This window comes from Apis mellifera, linkage group LG1 (genome assembly GCF_003254395.2).
Source record: "Apis mellifera strain DH4 linkage group LG1, Amel_HAv3.1, whole genome shotgun sequence".
Taxonomy (NCBI): domain Eukaryota; kingdom Metazoa; phylum Arthropoda; class Insecta; order Hymenoptera; family Apidae; genus Apis; species Apis mellifera.
The window spans coordinates 24,776,943-24,791,029 of NC_037638.1; the positions used below are offsets into that span (position 1 = coordinate 24,776,943).

The window sequence follows — 14,087 nt, forward strand, 5'->3', positions numbered from 1 at the left end:
GCCACTATAATTGACCGTTCTTCCTATAACTTGGATCGTTTCAATTAATCCAAGTTTCGAATAATAAATTATTCGAGCAACTTATCCACAAGTTTATTCTTAACTTCAACGGTTCCATTATGGTCCGATCCATAACGATCTAGAAATTGTGACGCGAGAAACATTTTCGCCAAGTCTCCTCGTTATTTATTAAATCTTGAAAAGTTAACCAGAAGGCAAATTGATAATATAAATACGTATTGTGCGTGAATTCTATTGATAATAGATTCATAGAATTTATTTTTCTACTAATATCCAAGAATAAGATTATGGCACGAGCGAAAATTTTTATTCTTTAATTATCAGTACATACCTATTCATTTTCAGATTTTGATTATTTACATTTCTACATCTCGAGAAAAACTATTCGACAAATTTATCTACGTAACAAATAAGTATTCTTTCACCAGAGATCGACAGTGGAAAAAAGAAAGGTTTTATCCAAGCTATCCATTTCCTCCGCAACTTCTCCCAAGAATTCGGGCGAAACGAAATTTGCATCGAACGAAAATTCTCCATTCCCGATCGAATTTTGAAGAGTAAGAGAAAGTGGGAAATAGAAAATGCTTTCCATCGAATCAATCCCATAATCTCGTCGTACTGCGTATCGAGCAGAAAATTCGCCAACGGATATCCTTTCTCCCCCTCCATTGTTGCGCCGATAAATCGAGGAGGAACGATGAGAATCACAACGACGTTTAGAAAACCTATTAAATGCTACGCATATATTTTCCACGACTTGGCAACGAGTCTTCTTACGATAATCGCAAGCCGAGGGAGCCACGAACGACAAGGCTCGATTTATTACGCGCGCAAATAACTTTTTTCCTTCCCTTCCTTTCTTTCTATGATCCTAACTTATTCATTCTCATTTAATTCGAATTATTATAATTATGTGGCGCCATTCGAAGCAGGGTTCTTTCGTTTTTAAAAACAGTTTCTGGTTTTACGAAACAATTTCAATATCGTTTGCTTATTTTTTCAGCTTAGGAAAAAGAAGCTATTGAGATGGTTTGTACGCCACTGAACTTACGAAACGTGGAAAAAGTGGTAGCAAAGATTCAAATTTTAATTGAGGAATTGCTCGACGAAAATCCGATCCAAATGCAAGAAGAGTTGATAAATGATTGAGCAATCTTGTATCTGATATGTGTAATAAAATCTTGAATTTGGAAAAGAAAACAAAAACTTATTTGCAATAGTTCTGAAATTGAAATTCGATTAGGGATTTTTTAGAGAGATTAGAATTTATAAGCAGAGAATTATTGGTAGTTTGTGTTACGTTGCCTCTTCTCGTAACATTAATAAATCTAATAAAGCGCGCGTGAATTAAAACGAGCATTAAAACGAGCGAGAGCGTCGAGGATAAATTCTTCCCTTCTCCTCCGAGTTTAATTATTATTTTATTAATTTTCACTCTCGTGGAAAACACCCTCCAAAATATCCTCGAAGCCTTTCTTATTCTTGTGCTCGTCGATAAAAGGAAGTAAAAAAAAAATAGAATGAATTAATCGACGACGATTAAAAAAAAGAAGAAGGGGATTAAAAGAAGGTGCGAAAACGCTTTCGAAGATATCCTCGAAGGCTTTCTTATTCTCGTCGATAAAAGGAAGTAAAAAAAAAAAAAAATAGAATCGATTAATCGGCGACGATTAAGAAAAGGGGAAGGGGATTAGAAAAGAAAGAAGGAAGATTACTCACATCTCCTTTTTCCGGAACGTACTTGGCCAGCCAACCCCACAGGACGCCGAATCCGAGACCTCCAACGATGGCGATTGGTCCCTGCAGGATTTGGTACCAGAGTATCGCGTTAGGGAAGAACATAATGCTCTGTATAATTCCGTGGATCGCCACTGATGCTGCGTCATCGATTCCAGACACGGCGATGATCAGAGTCGGGATGCCCTGGGAAAAGGAATATCGATTGATCGAGCGAGTGAGACATTCGAAACGATTGTCGAGAGAAAGAAAAATTATTATTATACAATTTTCTTATTATTTGCATAGAGTTTCGATATGGGAGATGCATTGCAATTTTTGATATTTTTTTCACAATTGTGATAATTCGTCGAAACAGATGGCAACACAATTTATAATTTATTCTTCCAAATAATAATTGTTAAATAATTAGTAATAGCAAAAGTTATACGAAAATCAACTACAATAATTCAACGAATATATTATTTATTACTTCAATTAACTTTATTCGAAATTTTTAATTAATCAATTTTTCTTAACTATGGGTTATGCTCTGTGCGAATGTTTTTATTAATTATATTCTTTTGATTTCTTATATCTGTGTTTCTTATGCAATTTCGTTACAAAGGATCCTTAAACAAAATATCAATTACAATAATCGCGCACGAAGATCACGTTCGAATAAAACCACCCTCCTCCCTAATAAGAGATTCCTCAATAACCGTTGGAGGAGATTTTTTTCAAAGAGATGCTTCAAACAAAAGATAATCCAAGCGGGGAAAGAAACGAGGAGAAGAATTATTAACCATCCTCTCGGGGAATCGACGTATTTTTCATCGATCCCTCCTTTCCCTTATTTCCCAGCATCCCCCACAACATTCGCGATTCGCGGCCAACCTCATTATCGGTTGCAATCAGATCCCCTAACTTGAAAAAACCATTAAGGAAGTTGGAGGCGAGGTCAGTGAAAATAATCCGGCTTGATGGATGAAAGGAGAGGGGAGGAGGAAGATGACGGGAAGAGGGATTAAAAGGAGGGAGACGTGGAGAGAAACGAGAGAAGAGGGTGGATTCTTTTGGAAAAGCGATCCGAGGCCACGATGGCTGGTGCGGGATTTAAAGTTGGATCTTCTCCTCGATCGAAATCGCGCTTCTCTCGACAAACGTTTTCGACTGGTCAGCGATTCGCTTTGTTTCGCTTCCTTTCTTTCTTTCTTTCTTTTCCGTTTCTTTCTTCATTGAATCGCTAAAATTCCGCTTACTTACAATTTTGATACGCGTATTTTCTCTACTCCGTCGCTTCAGCAGAAGAATTTTGTTGTATTGCGAGGTGACAATTTGCGAAATTGTTGTTGTTTAATTAATCGATGGAAATTTTATTAAATTACGGAAAACGCGGAAAAGGATAAGTGCCGTTTACAATTTACGATGCGTCTCTTGTTTCTTATTTGAAATTATTCGTTATTTTGGAGATATATCGGGAATTAATTTGTTACAATTAGACTCTGGATCGTGTAAAATTTGAATAAAAAGAGTCTACAGGATGTGAAAAATAAAATATTCGAAGGACTTAAACTTGATTTCTTTTTTCTTTATTACTCCATTTCTTTGAATAATAAATCCCTTAAATCTTCTAAAAAAAGAGAGGTTTACTTTACTTTCGCGCAACGGAATTTCTTACACCCTATCTCTCCACAATTGTAACCTCCTCGTCTTGGAAAAAGCCTCTTCCGAATGTACAGAGAAAGTTTCTCTGGAAACACGGCTATTTAGAAACACGGCGAGCGAATTGAGAGGCAAAGGAAGGTGAAGGAAGGAAGGAAGAAAGTTCGACGATTTCCATATCGAGCTACCACTTTCCCTTGAAGACGTTTCATCTCGATTCGTCGTAGGAAACAACGGGTACGCAAAGCTTGGTCTCTTTGATCTTTGGCGGGGGGGTAATGCGAATTACGCGGCACATTCTTGACAAAGCGTTCAATTCCTTCTCTTCCGCCGCAACCCCGTGAAATAAACAAAAAACCCCTCCCTCCCCCTAGATCTTTCAGCTCATGAATATCACATTCCCAGGAATGGCCTTTGCACTCTTCAAACAGCTTCCACTCCATTTTCTAAACTGAATTATTTAAGCCCACCCACCGCTTCCTCTATCCTCTCTTCCTCCCTTCGCCTTCCCCTTTGCTCCTTCTCGCTACTATTTTCTGACATTATCATTTTAAATAGGATCGCGTCTTCGAGGATGCACAACACTTGCACACCGCAATTCGATTGCCCGCCGAAACTCGGAGAATGGCCTCAGACCGCTGTTCCCTCGAACTTTGACCGTTAATTGCCTAATTTGATTGTCTCGAAAATCGTCTTGTACATCAAATTGTACAGTAAACGGTGCACAGATTCGTATATCGATGGATATTTTTCTTATTATTATTAGGAAATTTTCTAAAGTTTAGAAGTCGATGGAATCTCCAAAAATCTTTCTAGAAGGGAAGATTATTATTTGAGATAATATATAAATTTATCGATCGACTTATTTTTCGATTCACTCTTATTTTCCTGTTTTCGTCCGATTTTCAAGAAAAGTAGAACACCCCGAAATACGTTTTCTTCGACAACTACTTTGTTATTTCTCGATCCAACGAAATGTTTAAATCTTGTGCTAATTAATTAACGAAAATTATATCGATTTTCTGCAAATTAAAATACATCAAATTAATTAATATAATAAAAATTAATCTACTTGGAAACCCTTTGTGGAAAGAGCAACGGATATCGTTAATTTTAACTCGTCAATAATAATTCTTTCATTTTCTTGTTAAACCAGTTTCGTTTTACTTCCTCGCATTCGCCTAGCTAAACAATTAATTAACGTTCGATATACACACGTTATTTTTCTCGCGCGAAAGAAAGAAAAAAGAAAAAAAAAGGATTATTATCGTTGCGAAAGTTTAAACGCGCCGCTTTTTAAATATTTTCCACCCCAACTTATTGTACTTACTTTCATTACGTTGATTGCTCCTTGTTCTCGCCCATATATAATATTAAAAGTATTCTCACGTTCCAATATCCGCGCGACAACAATCCAATTTATTTCGTCCACGCGAACATTTCAATCGTGCGCTAAAAGCTATTTAAAAAAATAGCAGAATTATTCGCAAAAATAATGGACGAAAATTGCGCGACTTACTGTACGATAAAAATATTTAAAACCCTCCTCTTTCTCGCGTCCCCAACGATACACTTTAAATTCTTCCTTTAAATTCAACGCAAATAAATTCGATTTTATTTTCTCCGTTCTACAATTATCGACTCGATTATCCAGCACGGTGGGCCGAAATTTCGTCGACAAGTAGTCGGTGGATCAGTTATGGTCAGACGCCTGCGGTATTCAATTAGCCATTCATTGAAATTCTCTCGCGCCACCCGCCCCCGAGATTTGATGAATACGTCGATTTGTCAATAAGAACTGTTGCTGACAGCCCATTCCAAGAAGGCAAGGATAAAGGTACCGCGAATAAAGGCCTTCGCCACCCCTGTCTGAATATCGATTACCGCCCCCACCTCGGTCATCGACAAACGATATTTTTCGACAGCTTTTATAATATAAAAAGGAGGCTCGAGTTTCAAAGCTGCGTTTCAGAGATTGTCTTTAGCGATTATCCGACCGTGTTCCCTCTTATAATTTTATATTCCGCGCGACGAAAGGGGTGAACGAGTGGGGAAAAGGAACGAACGGCGAGGTTCGATAATAGGAAGGGGAGGGGGAATAAGTTATTACACTCTTGGCGAGTTGTTGTTGTTGAGGATGGATTAAAGGAAAAAAGAAAAGAAGGAAAAAGGTAATAAAAAAATTGGATCAAAATTCTCTGTGAATTGAGGATAAAAAACTTAAGAAAGAGAAAGTGGGAATCGAATCATTTCGTGGATTTATTTGTAGAATAAATATAAAATATAAGAATGATGGGGAATTGCGTTTTTGTTCATAACAACGGAGATATAGAAAGTGTAAAGGAATTTATAATTTTATAATGGTTAGTTTCCTTCTCTGTAACTGTAATTTTTAACGATCAGTATCCCTAGCTAATAGTATAAACTTGGAACAACCGAATTAAATTCACCATTCCGTGACACTCTGATCTAATTACGAAACGTTGTTCAACCTGTAATCCTATCTAATGCGAGGTAAACAGAAATCCTTTGAATTCGAGAGAGATCGAATTCCGTTTTGAAAAAAAAAAAAAGGTAAAATTGCATCCTCTTCTCGAAAATAATTCTCGAGTTCATCCCTCTTCTCCCTTTCCTCCAAGTTCTAGAAGAAAAGAAAATAAATTTTATATCGATCTTGCGAAAAAAAATCATCCAGTTCGATCCGAAAGTTAAATTCAAAGTCAAACTTGGCGATCCTTTTTAATCAACCGTTGCGCTCTTCTCCAATTCCACCCCTTCTTCTCCCAAGCGAATGTCCACCGAGATCTCACGTCCCCGAAACGCAGAGATCCGTAAGTTACCGCGATTACAGAATGCTGTTTAATCCACGACCCATGTCCATGCTCAATGCTGTTCTTCGTCGAATTTATCGCCATCGGTTTTCCAGGGACGATAAATCGATCCCCGCAACCAGAAAACGCCTCGATCCTTGGAAACGTTTCAAAAGGTTTAACCAATTGAACCGTGCGAAGCCGAGAGGAGCACTACTTTAAAATTTGCATTTGTAAAAAAAAATTCTGAGAAATATTATAAAGAAAGAACCTTTATTTTTTTGAAACTTTCTTAGAAAGAAAGATAATAATTCGATACCACAAGATAAAAAGAGATGCATTGTAAGAGAAATTGTCTAAGAAATAATTAATTGAAATGAAAAAAATCTCCGTATTCTTTAATTTTATTCGTGCAACTCCTTTGGACTTGCCAAATTTCTTTTGCAATTGGTCGAGGAAGGAAAAGGGAAAAAGCAACTCGTTCTAAACGTGTTTCGAAGGAAAGTTGGGAGGGAAAAGGACAAGTTCAGAAAGGAGAGAAGGGAGTCTTGTTTCCCTCTACGAATTTTTCCCGCGTGGAATGCAATGGAGAGGGTTAGCTATTGGAACCGAAAGAAAATTTAATTAACGGCGAAGACTTGAAATCTTCGGACATCCAGCCACACAGATGCAACTTTCGTTACGTCCCTGAATGCAAAATTCGAACGGGTTAAACGGGGTGGCTGAATGAGAGAGCGATTTGAATTATTTTTAAGAAGGTAAAGTTTGAAGTTTAGAGATGTGCATTTTATCGAGGGAATTGGAATTCTTTGGCAAATCTTTGGCTGAACCGAGCTACTTTTAGAGAAAGATTCGAGTAGTTATTAATTTAGAAACTGACAGTAATTGAGTAACATTTGACTTTTTCTTTCAACTCTATTTTTTTTAGATAAATTAATTTAGATTAAGTTTCTTTGGGAAAACATCCAAGATTGTCAAATTTCCATTTATTTCCAACTAATATCCTCGTTAATTAAAAATAAATTAAATGTTAATCTTTTTACTTGAACCCTGTACAACACTTTAAATATTCGTTGAATAATTTTAAAATATATCCCTCGTTAATAAATTTAACATCCTATCGAAAAATAAGCATAATTTTTGTAAATTTATTAAAGAAACGAGATTGATTCACTTTTCCAACAATCTCGAAAGTTTCTTTCCTAAGCATTATATTGATTATATAGATCGATTTTACATATCGATCTACAATAATTCGAATATTGGAATCTGACTGGAAAGATATCGTACGATTTCCTTACCTTGGCGACGCCGTAACCTTTGGCGCGTAACCTGAAGAGGCAAGGCACCACAACAGCCGGGGAAACGGCGGCTATCACACTTCCCAGGAAAAAGCCCCATATCCAGGGCAAGTCAAGAAGATACTTGGTGAGTATGGCTATGACAAACGCCTCGATCAGCCACGGTATTAGGCCGAGTTTCGGCACCGTGATCTTCAATCTCTTCAAGGCGTTCGGATCCAAATCCAAACCGGCTCTCGTGAGGATAATGACTAGAGCGATTTTCCTGTAACATCATCAATAATTTTTATCAGTTATATTACTCTAAATATGAGATAAAATATGATATCAGTATTTGAAACGAGAAACGCGTTTCGAAAAATTCATCGAGAGAAAGTAATAAAAGTAAAGAGATCAAGGATTGGTTCTTACATTTCTTACACGATATATTAATAAAAAAAATTTGTCTCGAAGAATCGTTTTTGCTCGTTAATTGATATTTGATATTAATCGATGTTATTAATTAAAATTATTACACAATACGATTGAAAACACGTACAACGATTAAACGTCGATTAAATTTAATTGCAAAGTAATTTGATATATAAAGCGCCTATAAAATGAAATCATTCTATGATTAACTCCGCCTAATTTCGCGAATATCGTATCGTATCAAATTCAACCGACTCATCGAAATTCTATTTTTCATCTATTAAACCATTATTACATTCAATCGGGAGATTACAATTAAATTAAAATCGAATCAAACCGTCTGCGCAACGTTTAATTTACAATCTCTTATATCACTTAATAATATCAAATAATATAATCGATTCTTACGAAAAATCGAGAAAGAATAATACGAATTAACCTCGAAACATCTTTAAAAAAAAGTAACTCCATCGAATCATCTCTCGACAACATATTGTTGTTACAGAGATTTCCATCCACCCTCGGTGTAAACTCGATGCGTTTCCTGCGAGATCGTCGATGCCTTCCCGGATGAAACCATCTTTCCCTCCCCTTCCGTTCGAAAACTCGTAATAGGATAAGTTTGGAACCGGGGTGGCAAAGTTTCGGCTCGATGCCGTCTTTAACCATCGAGCGCGACGGGGCTTCGATTTCCAGCTTTCGTCGTTTCCACGGATTTTCTGCAAATCGAGCAACCTTGGGTGGGATGACCTCCCTCGTCCGCTCGCATGGAAAGGGAACCATTTGTCCACCTCGAATGGGAACTCGAGAATAGAAGGAGGGTTATTTTATTACGCTTGCGATTAGGCGAGATCATTGCAAGATCGACGGATATACAGTGTCCCAAAATTAATTAATTTGAATTTGCCATTTTTGTATTAAGTTGTTGGCCTGAAAAAAGAACGGTTTGACAGCTGAGAGTTTAGGGTTAGTAAAAATGGAGTGTTATATGATATAACGTGGAATGGATTATTAATCATGAAAAAATGGATGCTGGTTTTTCCAGCAAAATAATCTTAAGCACATTTTCATCTCGATGGCTTTGTTAATTGGCAAAATTGTGTTTGGGGTTCGGAGAAGCCACGTGTGATTAGCGAAAAACAAATGCACCTACAATGTGTCACTGTGGATTTTGGGCAAGAGGCATCATCGGATTATATTTTTTTGAGAACGAGGCTGGTCAAGCAGCAACTGTTAATGGTGTTCGATATCGCAACACGATAACACAGTTCTTTCTGCCAAAATTGGATGATATTGATGTGGCCCATATGTGGTTTCAACAAGACGATGCCACATGCCGTACAACCAATGAAACAATTCAATTATTGCACGAGACATTTCCTAGTCGTGTACTCTCTCGTTTCGGTGATCAGAATTGGCCCCAAATCGTGTGATTTAACACCATTAGATTTCTTCTTATGGAATTATTTGAAGTCAAAGTTAACAATCCCACAATTACACGTGCATTGCAAGAGGAAATTAAACGCTGCATCGACGAAATTCAGCCACAATTATGCAGAAAGGTGATGAAAGCCAACAAAGCCATGGAAGCCATATGTTATTCTATAAATAACTCTATTCTATGTATTTTATGATTCACTTAAAAAATAAATATCCAAAGACTAAAAACTCTCTTTTACATTTAATTCAAATCTTGCGTTAATTTTGAGACACTCTTTATATTCGAATATTTGGTAAGGGATTCGATAATTGGAGAGTAATTTTGATCAGCGGATCGTTTCTTTTGAAAGACAAATTATCGATTGTAAATTGTACTGTTCCCTTTTCAACCTCTCTTAGTGTCTCCTCCTAATGGATTTGTTTCTAGGAAGAAGAAATTTTATGAAAGAATGTAAAATAAATTCCTCGAATAAATTCTTATCCCGGAATGTGCACAACATTTAATCAAGAGGAAGAGTAATTGATATTTGCCTCGAGAACCATGAAAATTTTACAATTTTTCATTAATACCTGGCTCAAAGTTAATGCTGTCAAAGGATTCAGATTTAGATTTAGTTTCGTCTTCAGCTTGTTGTTTAAGCGCGTGTAAGAAGAAATACAATATTGAAAACAATTCGCCTTTAAATAATACAAAATGTTGATTGTACGATAATTATGATTAAATAACGTCTTTCGGATGGAACATCTTCGCTTCTCGGTTTCTTTTTCTTTGGGGAAGAGAAAAAAATCTAATGCATAAATTAAAAACTTGGACGTTGCTTAATCAATTCATCGCGTTCGAATTTGCAATTCAAAATGTCTACGCGCTATCTAATATGATTCTTTCTTTATTATGTCTTCGTCCAATGTTTCGTATTACTCGCAAATATATCATTAATATTACGATGCAATATTGAGAACACGAGATGAAAAATAAATGAATTTGAAATTTAATCTTAAAAACGAATCTTACGAAAATTTCCAAAGCTTCTTAATTTCTCATTCATCGTTGAAATTCCACTGTAAAAATTGCGAAAATCGAAATATTAAAATTTTCGATCACGAGAATCGAAATCTGTGTTGTTTCAAACAAACAAACGATCGAATCGAAATTTCTTCCCTTTCTGTTCATCTGTTTCTGAGCACCAAAAATACGTTTATTGGCCATTCACGAGACTCGATAAACGGCGGAGGGGTACTTTTTAATTCGAGTTTTCGCCTGGAAGAAAGCGCTAATGACTCCCCCTTCGTCCAATATTTTCCTCGCCCGAAGAAAAAGTTTTCTTGACGTTCGATCGGATCCAATTGAAATTCAACGAGCTTCTTGCGCCCTTTTCTCCCCCCCTCTCTTTCTCTCCTTTTCTCCTTACAAGCCAACGGGAATTTTTGGAAGAAAATTTGGATCCATTCCCGACTCCCTGATTGAAGAATAATATCGTTTTCAACGAACGAAAGGTTTAAAAGGAAGGAAAGGAAAGGAGCAAAGGAATTTTAAAAATATTTTTCCTAAAATCGCGCGTTAAATGGAAACACTATCTTATTATTTTTATTATTTTTCCCAATTTTCTATTACGAAATTCTCTTCGACGAGAACGAGCGTTTTAACGTTTCAATGATGAAAGAAATAAAAATAGAAATAGAAACTGTTTGTTCGACACACCCGCGGATGTCGAACGGTTGACGAATCGAATAGTTTCCCGGGTTGTTGCACTCGTGGTATAATAGTTTTAGCTTTGCTTGCGTAACGTTACTTGTTTGTGGGTGCAAAAAAAAAAATATATATATATATATATATATATATATATATATATGCGCGTCACTTCACAAAGTCTTTCCTGTTACAAATAAATTCTTTAAATATATTTCCAATTCCTTCTCGTTTTAAGAAGGAATTTTCTTCTGTCTCGATCACGCGTTAACGAGCAAAGTAAACATTTTGGATAACACTTGGGATAGAGAAATAAAATTGTTCGTTAAACAATCTTGTACAGATTTCATATTTTTCTATTCGCTCTATTATTATAGAGATATAAATTCAATACAAGAATTTTTCATTGATTTCGATAAGAGTTAAATCTTTTCCATTTTATTTTTGTTCGATTCCTGTTTCCAAATTATTTCTTTTTAATCTCGATTCCATTTCTGTTTTATAATATTCATCACGGTGATTTTTTCGTACAAGAATCATTTTAATTTTAAAAAAAAAAAAAAACAATCTTTGTCAACTATTGGATAACACGTGCTCGCAGGCGGAAAAATATTTACTCTTTTCAGCCATGGAAATATATTTGTACACTCTTTAACAGAGTGCAAGTCATTCGCGATCGTAACTAGCGATCGAAGAGATGATGCAACACATTGTCTTGTGACTCCTTTTATCGTTCCATCGATAAATAAATATCGATTATCTTACGTTCTTAAATATTTTCTGAAATCCATCGTTTTCGTTTTCGACTCGCTCCACGATTTCGTTCGATACGATATGATTACGAACCGATTGTTTCGATCGGGCAGATTGAAAAAGGAAACGATCGAGTAGCGCGATGCGACGATTAGATAAGATTTATCCGTCAGATTTAACCGATATTAGTAGCCATTAGTAATTATCCCCGATAAGCTAAATCAAAGTTTAATCCAAACAACGCAGACGAGAAAATAATGAATTGCGCCAATGATTTTCTGTGTTACAAATATACAAAGAAAGTACGAAAAGTCTTTCAAAATGAATAACAAACAACTCTTTTGAATTTTACAAAGAGAAAAAAAAAAGAACTCGAGGAATTCGTTTCGATTTTTTTTCTTCCGTATCTCGTATGAATGGAAATTTTTAAATAATCGCTTGGATGATGCGAAATTGATTTAACAGATATCTTAAACGTCACGGAAAAGAGAGATGAAAGAAAAATTTACACGTAGATTTATTCGTATTACTCGAAATGTTGAAATATTAAATTAATTTAATGGAATTTAATGGAATCTTTCACGAAAAGAAATATTCATACGTGTGATTTCATACGTGTTATTAACGTCGAGATAACGCCAAATTACGTTAAATTAATAAAACATACAATGCGATGTAAATCAATTACGACGTGGATCGATATCTCACTTCGAGAACCACCACGAGAAATAGAAAATATCCATTATCCGTTTAGAGATGAAATTTTATAATCGATATACTTCTTTCTCTTTTCTTTTTTTTTTAATCTTCAACGAGAAGAGAAGAACGAAAGAAAAATTCTTCTTACGCTCGTTAGATTACGATCGGAGGATTTCTCGGAGGAAAATGCGATTTTTCCACGGGATATCGGTAATTCCTTTCATCGGAAGGTTAAAGTTTATCCGCAAACAAAGTTACTATAATTCGGAAAACGAAATCCGGAGCGGAAATTTATGGAGGAGGGAGGAGGGAGACATGGTTGAAAATGAAATGGCACTGGGTCTGAGCCGGAAATGAGCGAGGAACAGAAATGGATTACAAGAATTCGCGTTTGCGCCATCTATTCGCCCTCTTTATCCCAATAAACTTTCAAATTTTCTCTTTCCACTTTTTGTTTCGATAATTCTTTGAAGAAATTCTGAGAGGAGGAAAAAAAATTTTTTTTTTTTTTTTAAAATTCCAATTTAAAATTCCTTATACATCTACTAAAATTATAATTAATAGAGAATTCTGAAACAATAAATGAAAGTTTTATTCGGAAATTTTAGTAAAGATAAATATAAGTGTCAGCTATAGCGGTTAAACTTGATTTATAAATTAATTTTTTCTAATATAAATTTAAATTGTAATATTATAATAATTAAATTTATTAATTTTAGGTGAAATTTAGAATTAATTAATAATAATTATTAATAATTTTTTTTGTTTTCTTAGTACGCTCTTCGCTTTTCAAAACGTACGCAAAAAAAAAAAAAGAAAAAAGATTGCGAATATTTTACCGAAACGAAAGAAAGGAGATAAAAAGGAGAACCATGTTTCGCTTTTTTTATTTCGAGCGTAATAAATCACATCCCCAAAGTTTCGATATAAAATAAGTAGTTGTTTTAACGTGCATTCAAAATTATTTCGCACTTTTTATTTCCCTCCTCTTTCCACCATCGTGAACAATTAACAAATCGACTTCCCGAGTTATTTATATCCCCGGAAATACGAATTATGATTTCATAATTCATACACAGGATTGGCGAACAACACCTCGATGAAAAATCTCCACGGGTATAAATCACCGATATAAACACCCCCATTAAAATCATCATTAAATCAAACTCGATTCATCAATAAATATTTCGAAAATCTATCGTATTATTGCGTGTAACAAACCGAGATCGAAGAACGAGAGATTCGCAATTTCCTCTCTAACGAACTCTCCTTGTGCGCGTCTATGGATTTTTATTGCGTCGTTAAAAATCCGCTGGAAAAAAAAAAGAAAGAAAGAAAGAAAGAAAGAAAAAAAGGAAAGGAAAATGGACGAAACACGACAACGAATACACGAAGCAACGATATAAACATGCTCGGCTGATTTATCCCACCAATCGACCCATCCCTCGGGATGGACGACCCGGTGTAAATGCAGAGCGCGTATCGGTGATGCACGGTTGAAAATAAGTTATTTAAAAACCGTCCCGCTGCAAAATGTCCGTTCCAATCTTCAGCCACGCGATTATTTAAATATTTCAAGCTTCC

General features: G+C 35.6%; 1 protein-coding gene across 5 annotated transcripts in view; it reads right to left on the minus strand.

Annotated features, from left to right (window-relative positions):
• Window positions 1–14,087, minus strand: part of LOC410780 (sodium/hydrogen exchanger 9B2) — a 133,925-nt gene that overhangs the window by 47,511 nt on the left and 72,327 nt on the right. For all 5 annotated transcript variants that reach the window (XM_026446255.1, XM_026446252.1, XM_026446251.1 and 2 more), the window contains 2 exons: window positions 7,514–7,778; window positions 1,741–1,944 (listed from right to left, as the gene is read on the minus strand). In XM_026446255.1, coding sequence (XP_026302040.1) covers window positions 1,741–1,944; window positions 7,514–7,778 — 469 coding nt within the window. The remainder of the gene's footprint in view (window positions 1–1,740; window positions 1,945–7,513; window positions 7,779–14,087) is intronic.